The 15458-nt window shown below is 39.4% G+C and overlaps 1 protein-coding gene across 6 annotated transcripts in view; it reads right to left on the bottom strand.

Moving 5' to 3' along the window:
- Nucleotides 1-15458, bottom strand: part of LOC126336964 (aurora kinase A-A-like) — a 173933-nt gene that overhangs the window by 100859 nt on the left and 57616 nt on the right. For all 6 annotated transcript variants that reach the window (XM_050001165.1, XM_050001166.1, XM_050001167.1 and 3 more), the window contains 3 exons: nt 13061-13195; nt 12612-12770; nt 6444-6675 (listed from right to left, as the gene is read on the bottom strand). In XM_050001165.1, coding sequence (XP_049857122.1) covers nt 6444-6675; nt 12612-12770; nt 13061-13195 — 526 coding nt within the window. The remainder of the gene's footprint in view (nt 1-6443; nt 6676-12611; nt 12771-13060; nt 13196-15458) is intronic.

Here is a 15458-nt window from a genome sequence, read left to right as displayed (position 1 = left end):
CTTCCAGTTACATAACCTTCTTTTACGATTCTTAAACCAAGTGTTACCTACGTGTAAAAATCATATACTATCCAATGCAAAAATCTTTGTTCATTCAAAGTACGGAAATGCTATTTTTCACAAGAAGTTTTTATCTCTGTGTTGATACCATTGTCCACCGCAACATATCTAACTGGTTATCATGAAATGCTCCTCCATGAACCATAGACCTTGCCGTTGGTGGGGAGGCTTGCGTGCCTCAGCGATACAGATAGTCATACCGGAGGTGCAACCACAACGGAGGGGTATCTGTTGAGAAGCCAGACAAACATATGGTTCCTGCAGAGGGGCAGCAGCCTTTTCAGTAATTGCAGGGGCAACAGTCTGGATGATTGACGGACCTGGCCTAGTAACACTAACCAAAATGGCCTTGCTGTGCTGGTACTGTGAACGGCTGAAAGCAAGGGGAAACTACGGCCGTAATTTTTCCCAAGGGCATGCAGCTTTACTGTATGGATAAATGATGATGGCGTCCTCTTGGGTAAAATATTCCGGAGGTAAAATAGTCCCCTATTCGGATCTCTGGGTGGGAGCTACTCAAGGGGATGTCGTTATCAAGAGAAAGAAAACTGGCGTTCTATGCATCAGAGCATGAAAAGTCAGATCCCTTAATCGGACAGGTAGGTTAGAAAATTTGAAAAGGGAAATGGATAGGTTAAAAGTAGATATAGTGGGAAATAGTGAAGTTCGTTGGCAGGAAGAACAAGTCTTTTGGTCAGGTGAATACAGCATTATAAATACAAACTCAAATAGGGGTAATGCAGGAGTAGGTTTAATAATGAATAGGAAAATAGGAATGCGGGTAAGCTACTACAAAGAGCAAAGTGAATGCATTATTGTGGCCAAGATAGACACAAAGCCCATACTACTACAGTAGTACAAGTCTATATGCCAACTAGCTCTGCAGATGATGAAGAAATTGAAGAAATGTATGATGAGATAAAAGAAATTTGTCAGGTAGTGAAGGGAGACGAAAATTTAATAGTCATGGGTGACTGGAATTCGGTAGTAGGAAAAGGAAGAGAATGAAACTTAGTAGATGAATATGGATTGGGGGTAAGAAATGGAAGAGGAAGCCACCTGGTAGAATTTTGCAGACAGCACAACTTAATAATAGCTAACACTTGGTTTAAGAATCATGAAAGAAGGTTGTATACATGGAAGAAGCCTGGAGATACTGACAGGTTTCAGATATTTCCAGAATGAGATTTTCACTCTGCAGCGGAGTGTGCGCTGATATGAAACTTCCTGGCAGATTAAAACAGTTTTAATCTGCCAGGAAGTTTCATATCAGCGCACACTCCGCTGCAGAGTGAAAATCTCATTCTGGAAACATCCCCCAGGCTGTGGCTAAGCCATGTCTCCACAGTATCCTTTCTTTCAGGAGTGCTAGTTCTGCATGTTTCGCAGAAGAGCTTCTGTAAAGTTTGGAAGGTAGGAGACGGATACTGGCGGAAGTAAAGCTGTGAGTACCAGTCGTGAGTCGTGCTTCGGTAGCTCAGTTGGTAGAGCACTTGCCCGCGAAAGGCAAAGGTCCCGAGTTCGAGTCTCGGTCGGGCACACAGTTTTAATCTGCCAGGAAGTTTCAGGTTTCAGATAGATTATATAATGGTACAAACTGTAGATTAAAACTGAAGAAATTGCAAAAAGGTTGGAATTTAAGGAGATGGGACCTGGATAAACTGACTAAACCAGAGGTTGCACAGAGTTTCAGGGAGAGCATAAGGGAACAATTGACAAGAATGGGGGAAAGAAATAGAGTAGTAGAAGAATGGGCAGCTTTGAGGGATGATGTAGTGAAGGCAACAGAGGATCAAGTAGGTAAGAAGACTAGGGCTAGTAGAAATCCTTGGGTAACAGAAGAAATATTGAATTTAATTGATGAAAGGAGAAAATACAAAAATGCAGTCAATGAAGCAGGCAAAAAGGAATACAAACGTCTCAAAAATGAGATCAACAGGAAGTGCAAAATGGTTAAGCAGACATGGCTAGAGGACAAATGTAAGGAAGTAGAGTCTTATCTCACTAGGGGTAAGATAGATACTGCCTACAGGAAAATTAAAGAGACCTTTGGAGATAAGAGAACCACTTGTATGAACATCAAGAGCTCAGATGGAAATCCAGTTCTAAGCAAAGAAGGGAAAGCAGAAAGGTGGAAGGAGTATATAGAGGTACTATACGAGGGCAATGTACTTGAGGACAACTTTACAGAAAGGGAAGAGGATGTAGATGAAGATGAAATGGAAGAGCCGGGCCTAACAAAACTCTGCCATCTAGTGAGCAAGATGTGTGAGACAGGCGAAATACCCTCAGACTTCAAGAAGAATATAATAATTCCAATCCCGAAGAAAGCAGGTGTTGACAGATGTGAAAATTACCTAACTATCAGTTTAATAAGCCACAGCTGCAAAATACTAATGCGAATTCTTTACAGACAAATGGAAAAACTAGTATAAGCCGACCTCGGGGAAGATCAGCTTGGATTCCGTAGAAATAATGGAACACTTGAGGCAATACTGGCCTTACGACTTACCTTACAACAAAGATTAAGGAAAGGCAAACCTAGGTTTCTAGCATTTGTAGACTTAGAGAAAGCTTTTGACAATGTTGATTGGAATACACTCTCAAATGCTACAGGTGGCAGGGGTAAAATACAGGGAGCAAAAGGCTATTTACAATTTGTACAGAAACCAGATGGCAGTTATAAGAGTCGAGGGACATGAAAGGGAAGCAGTTGTTGGTAAGGGAGTAAGACAGGGTTGTAGCCTCTCCCCGATGTTATTCAATCTGTATATTGAGCAAGCAGTAAAGGAAACAAAAGAAACATTCGGAGTAGGTATTAAAATCCATGGAGAAGAAATAAAAACTTTGAGGTTCGCCGATGACATTGTAATTCTGTCAGAGACAGCAAAGGACTTGGAAGAGCAGGTGAATGGAATGGATAGCGTCTTGAAAGGAGGATGTAAGATAGACATCAACAAAAGCAAAACGGGGATAATGGAATGTAGTCGAATTAAGTCGGGTGATGCTGAGGGAATTAGATTAGGAAATGAGACACTTAAAGTAGTAAAGGAGTTTTGCTATTTGGGAAGCAAGGTCGAAGTAGAGAAGATATAAGATGTAGACTGGCAATGGAAAGAAAGCATTTCTGAAGAAGCGACATTTGTTAACATCGAGTATATAGTCTATTCATGGAGAGCTGGGATGAAACATAAACAGTGTCACGTGAGTGACTACGCTCGTTTCCTGAGAAAGCATTCGGTGTTCACATGATACGTAGGGGTGTGGAAAATCCTTGGCGAACGCTTTGCAGCTGGCGCCGTTCGGCTGGCTGCCGAGCTGTATCAGCGGACCATGAGTAACCTGGGTAACAATGTATGAAGTAAATGTAACGATAATGTGAAATGATGTTAAACTGAGTTCATTCTGTCGAAGGAGATTTATTTCCATTCAGGTTGCTAACAAAATGCTCCATTCAAACACAATTAATTGTTAATTTTCGTAACAATAACAGTAATAATAATGATAAACGACGAAACAAGGTTCACTCTTGTGGAACTTTAACTGTTTTCATTGAGCTCACACCTGCAACTGAGGCAGCCACACTGACTGAGCGCCGAGCCTGCGAACCTCACAATGCATCGCTCATGAAGGACCAACGGTTGCACCCATCACATTCTAACAAACTACAAAATTAAATTCAAACCTTTCTGAAAATTTTCTCGCCTATGCCCCCACAAAAAATTTTGAAGGGGAAAAGTTTGTCGCTTACTATATTTATGATGATGATGATTTCGTAATAGTTCTGCATCAGATGTGAGATTTTAATTTATTACTTCACTATTACTGACTCTATTGGATAGAAAATTTGCAGACGTCATCAACATATAGTACTGAAGGCAATTATAAAATTATTTTGCTGTGCGACACACAGTTTAGGAGATATGGCGTTATAAATACAGAGTAACGCGAAAAAACAACTTTTCCCTGAAAGCTTAAATATTTCTCTTTTTCAGTGACAATAAATTTTAATGTAATGTAAAAAAAAAAAAAAAAAAAAAAAAAAAAAAAAAGGTGTCGCTAGGCAGTTCTTGCATCACTTTATCATGTTCAGGTGTCAAAGCATAAAAAACACAACTTCCATTTTTTAATTTCTGAATCCCCCTCCTAGTCCAGCCCTCGACGTCAGTGCTGTGGTCACGCGCCTTGCCATGTTGACAGTACGTCTCTTGTTTCGGTGAATGGAGTGTAGATTTAAGTGTCAAGAAGTCGTTTCTGAAAGTATTTGTATGGAGCATAGCCATGTATGGAAATGAAACATGGACAATAAATAGTTTGGACAAGAAGAGAATAGAAGCTTTCGAAATGTGGTGCTACAGAAGAATGCTGAAGATTAGATGGGTAGATCACATAACTAATGAGGAGTTATTGAATAGGATAGGGGAGAAGAGGAGTTTGTGGCACAACTTGACTAGAAGAAGTGATCGGTTGGTAGGACATGTTCTGAGGCATCAAGGGATCACAAACTTAGCATTGGAGGGCAGCATGGAGGATAAAAATCATAGGGGGAGACCAAGAGATGAATACACTAAGCAAATTCAGAAGGATGTAGGCTGCAGTACTTACTTACTGGGAAATGGAGAAGCTTGCACACGACAGAGCAGCATGGAGAGCTGCACCAAACCAGTCTCAAGTCTGAAGACCACAACAGCATCACGAAATGCTGGACACTGCTATTCCATGAATGTCCAACATTTTATTTCTTTATTACTAGTTTGAAAAGGCAAGAATTGGGTGCTTGCCATCTGTGGATGGTAGCCAAACTGTAAAGTACAAGTGAGACTATATACCTTCTACTTTAGTCTGACCAACTGCTGTTGTGTCCCCATGAATGCAAATGCCATATTTACTACATTGTAGGACACCCCCTTTCCCCTTTTTAATATTAAAACGAAGTTGTAAACTGTTATTGGTGTGAAATATCATAAGACAAGCCTAAAAATGTTATCTTATACCTCTGCTAAACTCATAGCACTTGTTAATTGCCCACATTTTGGCAATTAAATGTGAACAAACTATACACATGAATATTCATCTTTCAAACTTTTTTGCTTATTAAATGAGACAGCCTGTAATACCACTAATGTCGCCCCCCCCCCCCCCCCCCACTCCTAACACACCAGCTTTTACTGTCTTAATTCTGGATTACATGGAGTTGAGAAGTTCTTAGGTATCCCCTGCACCTTGCTTCAGGTAATATCTTGAATAATCGAGAAGCCTTCACTATGTTTTTCTCTCGTACAAACTAAAGAACTTTGTTCTCCAATTCATGAAACCTTACCCAATTTGGTCCTTTTCTGTAATCTGTAATTCAAAATTTTCTTTCTGCTGCACAGCTGTTTGTGGTATCTGCTTCACAAATAACCATTAATTTAGAATACATGTCATTATCATTCTGAACCAATTGTGAACCTCAACAGCTGTGATTTGCCTCCATTATTGACTGCTACAATTTATTGTGACAATAGCACTGACTGAATGACAGCAATATGTTGTCTTCTGGAGTGATTCAGCAGACATTTGACCACTTCATGCTAATAATAAGCATTATTAAATCGTGAAGCTTTAGGATCATCAGTGCAGCTGAGCAGTAGTAATTTTAGTGCCATTGTTAAAGCTTGTGCTTAACTTGCTGTGCCCCATTTCAAGTGATCTCTGAAACATTTATTTACTGAAGAAATGTACACTATTGTTAATTTGTCCGTTTGTAAAGTCATTTCAGTTCAGACTACTAAGATTCAGACAAACAGCTAAGCATGGTAGGTGCTCATAAAAGCAAACTGAGGAGCTACTTCACTGAACAGTAGCGGCTCCGGTCTTGTAACCTGATATACAGTTTGGAGAGCTGTGTGCTGACCACATGCATCTCCATATCCACATTCTATGATGCCTTTGGGCTGAGAATGACACAGCGGCAAATCTGTACCATCGGGCCATCATGGCCTATTCAGGTGGAGTTAACTTGAATAGCTCATGAAAAATCAAAGCAAGCAGGATGCACTGCCATGGTTGCCAGTCTAAATCTGCTGCTGACTCCCACTCCACATTCATCTTAGTGCTTGGCCAGATTGGTGCCACTGTTTCCCATACCACCATTATAAAAATAATCAAATAAAATCTCTCTAAGATTTCAACTAACAAATCTCAGCTGACAGCCCTTATATTAAGCTAATACATATGGCAAAATTTGATCCTGCATTTTTCAAAGAACAAATCTAGGGGAAAAGTTCTTTATAGCCTAGTAAAAACTGCATTAACAACAATTTTGTAGACTGCTACTTACTCATCTCCTATCAACAGATAAGTACAACAATATAAAATTGGCTTCAATGTATATTACATACCTTACTTATCAGATCCTTTGCCAAATCTGATACATAGTCTGGTATTTTATATTTGACTTCTCGTATCAGACTATATGTTTTTTTCGAAGAATCTGTTTCAAAAGGCGGTTTCCCAACAAGAAATTCATAACAGAGGACACCTATGCACCAGTTATCTACATTATGATCATAAGGCTTCCCTTCTACCATCTCTGGAGGAAGATAGTCCAAGGTGCCACACATTGTCTTCCGCCTGGAGCAAAAAAGTATTAACATTAAAAAGTTATTCTCAATCCTCGTCCTACAGCACCTAAAGGAAATACAAAGATTACACAAATTAGTAACAAGTATGACAAAGCACACTTTTAACAGCAACTGAGGCTAGTAACCTATCCTCCCAATCAAAAATTGTAATATTCTGATAGCAATGAAACAAGTACACTGATACGTAAAACCAATAACACAGCAAAGTTGTTGATGTACATTTATTAAAAGATAACTTCTCAGTATAACAAGTGTGCAAGTTACATTTTAAGTCTGAGGATCATCGAGTCTTCATTTTACTTGTATTAGTGATCTGAAGGAGAATTCATTTCAAGAAGTAATCTCATTGTGCTTATTGTTATATTTTGTGTATATAGATCATAAGTACAGCCAGAATAATACAGAAAAATACTAATAATTTAGAAAAAAATGAGAAAAGCTGTGTGGGCATTGTTCTTTTATAAGATTGTTGCAGATGATGACCCCTGTCATTCGCTCGGCCGAAAGAACTCCAAGTCATGGTGTAAGTATCGGAGAGCTTAACTCTGCATCATGTAGGAAGGCAGCCGAATTGTCAGGTGTTCTGCCTATCCCTCTCCATTAACTGCTAGCAGCAAATAAGGTTCATTCTCTTTCCAAGTGGCTAGCTGTGAGTTACAGCTAGATGGTTAAAATCTCTCCTGAAAGCTGCACTACTGCCATGCTTCACAACAATCGAATTATTCATTCAACTGTTGGCTCTTTTTTCTTGTAGCAATATGGCTGTGAATGTGAATCTGTAAACGTTTTGGTGTGACTAAAAAATATGTCTGATGACAGCAATAAACGAAATGCATCACAAGCAGGTAAGGCGGTAATTTTCTGCATTTATAACTTTTTCAAATGTGAATTTTAAAGCAAGACTCCTACTGCTGACATTTGAAGACACGAGAACTGACTGAAGAAGCATGTGGTGTCGGTAAAATAACTGTAAGGACGATTGTAAACAAAAGTGTCAGAGCTGTAGAATGTTTGATTTGCATCGTCTAGGAAGCATCGGAATCTCTAGAAATCTGTAACACAAATGGATGGTTTTGACAACCATGTTTTAAAGCGCTACGCATGAATGGTAAATAACCAATATCACAAAAACTTTTACAGTTATGCATGAGAAGACTGGCTTCAAAGGTAGCACTTCATCAATGTAAAGAATTTTGAAAGACTTTGGTTTCAAATATGTTAAGAAGAGATTTTTCAGTTGAAAGAAGTGACCTAGGTGCAGCACGAATCACATCTTTCATAAAGATGCACAATGTAAGGAAAGGAGGCAGTTCAACAGTACATTACCTTGATGAAACATGGGTGAATCAGAATCATTCAAGGAAGACCTGCTGAAAAATGAGTGATGGTACTGGTGCTTTTGAAGTTTCCATAGGAATAGATTCCCAGATAATTATTCTGCATTCTGGCTCTTCTTCTGGTTTTATTTCTGAGTGCAAACTTGTGTTTAGCAGTAAGAAAAACAGCACTGACTACCATTTGAAAATGAACACTGCCAGTTTTGTGAAGTGTTTCACTGAACAATTCTTGCCATACCTTGCTTCAAAGTTGGTCATTATAATTGCCATACCAGTTATCATTGAGCTGTTACGGAGAAAACACCAAACTCAAAAACCAACAAAGCAGATATTTTGCCCTGGATTAACAATAAAAATATGTCTCACAGTATAAACAAGACATGCTTAGCTCCTGCAGCTGATAAATTTGAGTAGCACATGACAGAATGCGAAAACTTCACTTTCTTCCACGTGAATGTGGTCACATAGTTTCGTGTTTACCCAAATATCACTGTCAGTACAATCCCATGGAATCAATTTGAGCAAAGTTCAAAGATTATATGAGAGAAAAAACAAAATGTTCAAGATAACAGACACTGAATCACTTGTGCATGAAGTAACAGACATCACCACCACTTCAACATGGGAACAGGCTTTCAGCATGCTGAAAGACTTCAGGAAGAAGACTTTGGTAGGGAGGTGGAGATGGATATAAGACTGGAACCTATCATTGCAAAATTTACAATCAGATGGTTCAGACACAGACTTTGATAGCAGTGATGATGGTATTATGATGTAGACTTTGTTCCAAAGTAAAGTAATAATATTTCTTATTTTTGAAGATATAAAGTTTAAAAAGTGTGTTTATCAAAATTTAAACTGCATGCATAGTATATGAGAACTACCAAGCCTACATAGATTGGAATTAAATAAATGTTACAAGGTACAAGTCTTTCAATTGGATGTCACTTCACTTCAGCGACTTCCATATCTTGAAAACCAACAGCACCCAGTGTTTCCCAAACAGTCGCCCATCCCAAGTACTAGCCAGGGCAACATTGCTTAACTTCAGTGATCAGATGGGAAACCAACATTACCAACATGTCAAGACCACTGGCATTCATTGCAATTTGTATCCAATGAAGTGTGCACACTAGTGTTCAACACACTGTCTAAGGAGAAGACAACATTTTCCCAATGTGTTGTATGCTCTAACAATTCGCAAGAATGCAACCACATAAATTTGTCAAAAATTTCTATGTTCTCAAGCCACAAATTGGAAAATGCCTTACAATGACAGGGACGGTTACCTTTCGAGATGTCTGTGGCTTTCAATATCATTAGTCAGCATTCCCTTGAGTAATCCAGAAGATTGTTAATTTTTTGCTTGTTCAGTACATTATAAATGCGCTCTCTCACTGTAATGTCAAATGAGTTAGTTTAAAGCCATCTCTGTTGACAGCATACTGATCACTTTTCCAGTCATCTTTTACATTAGTCTTTTCAACCTGTAATCTCTTTTGTGAACAGTGATAACACTTAACTACAGTCAAATACACCCATATACATGTCTTAAATAATACACATTTTTAAAAATTCTATGGATTAGACGCAGTTGTCAAGCAAATATAATGATTTCAGTTTGTGCTTGAGGCTAATTTTCACTGATCAGTGTGATGCTGACTACTGTTAGTCGAGCTGCGGTCATGCGTCATCTTGTATATCTGATGGAATAGAATGACCACGAGAGCAGTTGTGTTTTAATTTTAGTTCTGTGACAATGATTTTATATCAGCTGGCCTGCCTCATGTGTCATTATATCCAAATGATTTATAAGTGATAAGCTACACTCAGGTATGTGGCACTGCACTAACAGTAAAGTTAGTTAACTCATGTAAGCCCTCCCTCAAACCTGTCATGTTATATCTTCACAGATCCAATGATGGCACCTTTAGTGTGATGAAACCAGTCATCTAGTAAATGGTGTTTAAGCAATCTTTGCTTTTGAATTATTTCTACAACAGTGTTATCACCCACAACACACTGTGTTCACTACATAATTTTATTGTCTCTCATGCTTTTATTTATAATCTAGTCCAAACCACAATAAATTAAATGACAATTATTGCAAGCAGTTTCAATGATCTTGTCATCAGAAAAGATCATTTTGGGGGGAAAAAATTGACATATTCACAGAACTGTGTCAGGTGTTCTTGCCTTCAGACATCATGCAGATTAAAGTTGTGGATGCAACACATGCGAAGCAACATTTCTCTCATAACAGCTGATCAAAATGTGTTTTAAAATTTATTATCCCCTCACAGATTTGAACGTATAATAAAATGTACCGTAAGCAAATGAACTTGATTGTTATCTGCAGCAATACCGTTCAGTAACATTGACTTTGTTTGCCCACTCTCTGTTGTCATGCATATGCAGATCATATTCCCTCCACACTTCTCTGCTGCTCCGTCTCTATGCACAATAGTGCCATCCTACATGACGTAGGCTATAGTATAACTGGTGATGTCTGTAGATGTAACCAAACACCCACCAATGTCAGTAGCAGGTGTTAAACTTGTCTACAAAAACTTAAATAGTGGAACTTGCACACTAGGCGCATGCAAGGGTGAATTTCAAATTCTAATGAAGGTTTCAATAACAGTGTGGGAACATTTGCATGAAACAGTATTTGTGAGCCTCAAACCCCTAACATCTGGTGTCATGGATTCAAGTGTTGTGTTTCAATGATGGTTCTGTCAGCACACTGACAGTTTCCATTAGAATGGCCTAACAACCTGGGCTGCACTTCAAGAATGTGCTTCTGTCAGCTGACCAGCTGAGAGTGCAGTAGGTTGAGAAAAACCTTACAAACACCAAGAAGACAGAATTCAAAGGAGGGCCTCTAAAAATAAGCCGGGGGACACAAAAACCCACAAAGAAAACAACAAGGGGTCTGGCAAGTTTAAACTCTGAATGTTGTTTGAACAGATCATTTCAAATACTTTAAATCCATTTTCCTGAAAACATGAAATTATTAGCTTCAGAACAATTTTCTCTGAAGCTAATACATCTATGTCAAAGACAGTTGGTAGAGAAATTCATGATATCACTTTCATTAAAGTATACAAGAATTACAACAATCAAATAAATGGTGTGAGAAATATTTAAATTTTTTAAATAAATGCCAGTTTTTTATGTAAACTACTTTTCTGTGAATTTCTACTGTGATAACAATGCTACTGTCCTACTTAAAAGAAGTGCCAAAGAAAGTGGTACAGGCAAGAGTATTCTAATACATAAGACATATTAACAGGCAGAATACGGCATTGCAGTCGGCAACTCCTATAAAAGACAACAAGTGTCTGGCGCATTTGTTAGATTGGTTACTGCTGCTAAAATGGCAGATTATCAAGATTGAAGTGAGTTTGAATGTGGTGTTATAGTTGGCACACGAGTGAAGGGACACATCATCTCCGAGATAGTGATGAAGTGGGGATTTTCCCATCTGACCAGATCACAAGTGTACCATGAATATCAGGAATCTGGTAAATCATCAGACCTCCAACATCACTGCAGGCAGAAGAAAGATCCTGCAATAACGGGAACGACGACAACTGAAGAGAATCGTTCAACATGACAGAAGTGCAACCCTTCCACAAATTTCTGCAAATTTCAATGTTGGGCCATCAACAAGTGTCAGCATGCGAACCATTCAAAGAGACAGCATTGATATAGACTTTCAGAGCAGAAGGCCCACTCATGTACCCTTGATGACTGCTTGACACAAAGCTTTACGCCTCGTCTGTGCCAGTCAACACCAACATTTAACTGTTGATGACTGGAAACATGTTGCTTGGTCGGACAAGTTTCGTTTCAAATTGTATCTAGCAGATGGACATATACAGGTATGGAGACAACTTCATGAATGCGTGGACCCTGCAAGTCACCAGGGGACTGTTCAAGATGGGGGAGGCTCTGCAATGGTGAGTGGCGTGTGCAGTTAAAGTGATATGGGCCTCCTGATACGTCTAGACACAACTGACAGGTGACATGTACATAAGCATCCTGTCTGAACACCTGCAGCCATTCATGTCCACTGTGTATTCCAATCAACCTGGGCAATTCCAGCAGGACAATGTGACATCCCATATGTCTAGAATTGCTACAGAGTGGCTCCATCAAAACCATTTCTGAGTTTGAACACTTCCACTTACCACCAAACTCCCCAGACATGAACACTTGCAATATGCTGTTCAGAAGTGATCTCACCCCCCCCCCCCCCTTCCCATACTCTTACTAATTTATGAACAGCCCTGCAGAATTCACAGTGTCAATTACCTCCACAGCACTATTTGAGACATTAGTCGAATCCATGCCACGCCGTGCTGCAGCACTTCTGCATGCTCACAGGGGTGTACACAATGTTAGACAGGTGTACCAGTTTCTTTGGCTCTTCAGTGTATGACAACTTATGTACATTTCAAATCTCATTTCATTTAAACAAATAGTTTCTGAGCAATGGGTACAAACATTAGCATGGCCAACCATAGGAAATACACTTACTCCTGGGCCCCTTAAAGACTTCATAAAGGGAGATACTACTCACCGATTGCTTGGTGCGTGTACAGACCAACCAAAATCAGCCATTTTTATTTTATCATCAGAAGTAAGGAGCAAATTTTCAGGCTTAATGTCACGATGAATCACTTTATTTTCATGGCAATATTGCAAAGCATTTGCAACCTGATACATGTACCTTGCTGCTCTGAAAATTGAGGAAAACCTTAAGGCATATCACAGGGTCAAGAAATGACACCACAAATTAAAATGAAATCATAATGTACTAGAGACAGACACAATAAAAGAGATAGATAGAGATAGATAGATAGATAGATAGATAGAGATAGATAGATAGATAGATAGAGATAGATAGATAGATAGATAGAGATAGATAGATAGATAGAGAGAGATAGATAGAGATAGATAGATAGATAGATATAGAGAGAAATGTTACATTACTCGAAGACTGAAATAAATCTGCAGAAACAAACTTACACAGGTTCAGCAAAGCGACCATTTGGGCTTGCATTAAGCACTTTGTACAATTCTCCTTTAGCAGCAAACTCTAAAATTAAATATATCTTCTTCTCATCATAAAAGTACGTGTAGAGTTGTAGGACATGCGGATGCCTGCAGAGGGAAAACAGAACATTACAATGAGCATTATGTGAAGCCAGTGCTTTTTCAGTTGGCTGCAGTACAAGATAACAATCATAGTAACCAATCTACTAGTTAAATAATTTCATTATGACAAAACAATTTGTGGAGTATTAATTATCAAGTTTATTCTTAAATTTGGAAACATTAAAAACTAATGACTAGGAAATAAACAATGCCATATACTTGAGGCACTGAATGTTTGAATGTCACGAAACCCAATGTTTTCAAAGTCTCAAGGATTCCCATATGAAGAATGTTCAGTGTTGTGAAACATTATCAAAGCGAAGCAGCAAAACAAACAGCTGGAGTCCTAATTTGGAAAAAAATTCGTATGATTCCTGATGTTATATTACACAGATACTTGGTAACTGTCACTGCCAACATTAGTTACATAACTTCAAATTGTCACCCTCTTAGAGGTCCTTTAAGCAGTCTGAATAAGCAAAAATCACATGACAGTAAGTCCGGGCTGTAAAGAGGATGATCAAGTGTAGTCCAGTGCATTTCCTGTAGCTTGGAGACAGAGCTGCACTATGGGGTCGCGCACTGTCGAATCAATCAGTCTCGTCTTTTGTGATGATATGCAACTATCGCCTTGTTCAACAGTTCGCAGTAGTAAGCAGCATTGGTTGTGCATCACTCATGCAAAAGATCAATCAGCAAAATGCCTCACTGATCGGGAGGGGGGGGGGGGGGGGGGGGGGGGGGGGGGGGGAGAAACAACTGTTGGAAGAACCTTGCCAAGTGACAGACGAGTCTTTGCTTTCACTGGTGCTGCCTCCCTTTCCTCCGCCACTTCTTATTGGCTTCTTTGGATTCTGGAGTGTAGTGATTAACTCACGATTCGTCGCAGGTGACGATCCGACTCCAAAATATATCACCTTCTACAAACCTTGCTGTAAGCCTCTGACAGACATCCAAACGTCTCAACTTCAGAGTTTCGGTCAAAAGTTTAGGGACCCATCCGGAACACATTTTATGGACCTGACAGCTCCCATAACTGATTCCGACTTTTTGTGCAATTTCTGATACTATCGTCCGTCAATTGTCATCGATAATGTCTTTAGCCGCACGAATGTTTTTGTCTGTAATGCTGGTCCACATATGGTGATCGTGTTGCTGATATTCCACAAATTCTTGTCCTTCTTTGGACTTTTTATGCCAGGCAAACACATGCATCCTTGATAATGTTTTATTACTGAACTGTGCAGTCAATTTTTGGCAAATTTCTGCCACTAACTCCTTCTTGAGCAAGAAATTCGAAATTATGCATTGTGCAAATGGAGGGGTACACCTATTGCTCAGACATTGTGAGCGTTACTGACGAACTGGCAGGAAATATCTAACAGCATGCTCTCCTCTCTTCTAATGGTCCCGCCTAAGCATAGCAGAAGTGCGGGGCCAGTCCTAGCAAATGTTGATGTTCAGGAGCAAAAATCCCATTTATATTTGATTCCCCAACTGAAAGGCTTGCACCCAGCCACGGAGACACACAAAATGACTATTGTAATAATTAATTATACTGCTCTTTAAATTTGGCTGAACTATTATACAAACAATCTACTGTCGATGGCTTCAAGTTGCTTCTGCAATTAACAAAACAGCTACACCCCATTTCGTTTATGTATAAAAATAAAATAATAGTGAAATATATTACGTTTTCGACCCTGTATTGGGCAGTTCAAGACAATCAGGTCATTTATTAAGTAGTAAGATACCTGTTGCTGTGAATCTGGTTCGTTACTAATAGCGTGTATGCTAAACTGGCATTCTGAGCCAGCAGTCTTCTAACTGGTTTGATGTCGCCTGCCACAAATTCCTCTCCAGTGCCAACCTCTTCATCTCAGAGCAGCACTTGCAACCTATGAGTGTGATCAAAAAGAAACTAAACTTTTGAAATAGCACGTCAAACAGCAGAGAGAGCACACTGCGGCTACTGCGCGCACCTAGCAGCAGGTTTAGATAACGAAGTGCCATTTGCCTCGTGTCACTCTGACAATTAGCAAACAAACATCAGCCACTGATGTAACCACGTGTTTAGCCTGCCCGTCAGGGTAGTACAATGAAGGAGCTCAAAGAACAATGTGTGTGTGTGTGTGTGTGTGTGTGTGTGTGTGTGTGTGTGTGTGTGTGTGTGTGTGTGTGTGTGTGATAAACTTGAGTACGAAATTTTTACCGCGTTTGTTGACTGCAAATCAGAAACAGACCCATGTTGAAACGTGCGAGGAACTGC

The sequence above is a fragment of the Schistocerca gregaria genome, chromosome 2 (assembly GCF_023897955.1).
Source record: "Schistocerca gregaria isolate iqSchGreg1 chromosome 2, iqSchGreg1.2, whole genome shotgun sequence".
Classification (NCBI taxonomy): Eukaryota; Metazoa; Arthropoda; class Insecta; order Orthoptera; family Acrididae; genus Schistocerca; species Schistocerca gregaria.
The sequence above is the reverse complement of the archived record's forward strand: the minus strand, read 5'-3'. Positions and strand labels throughout refer to the sequence as shown.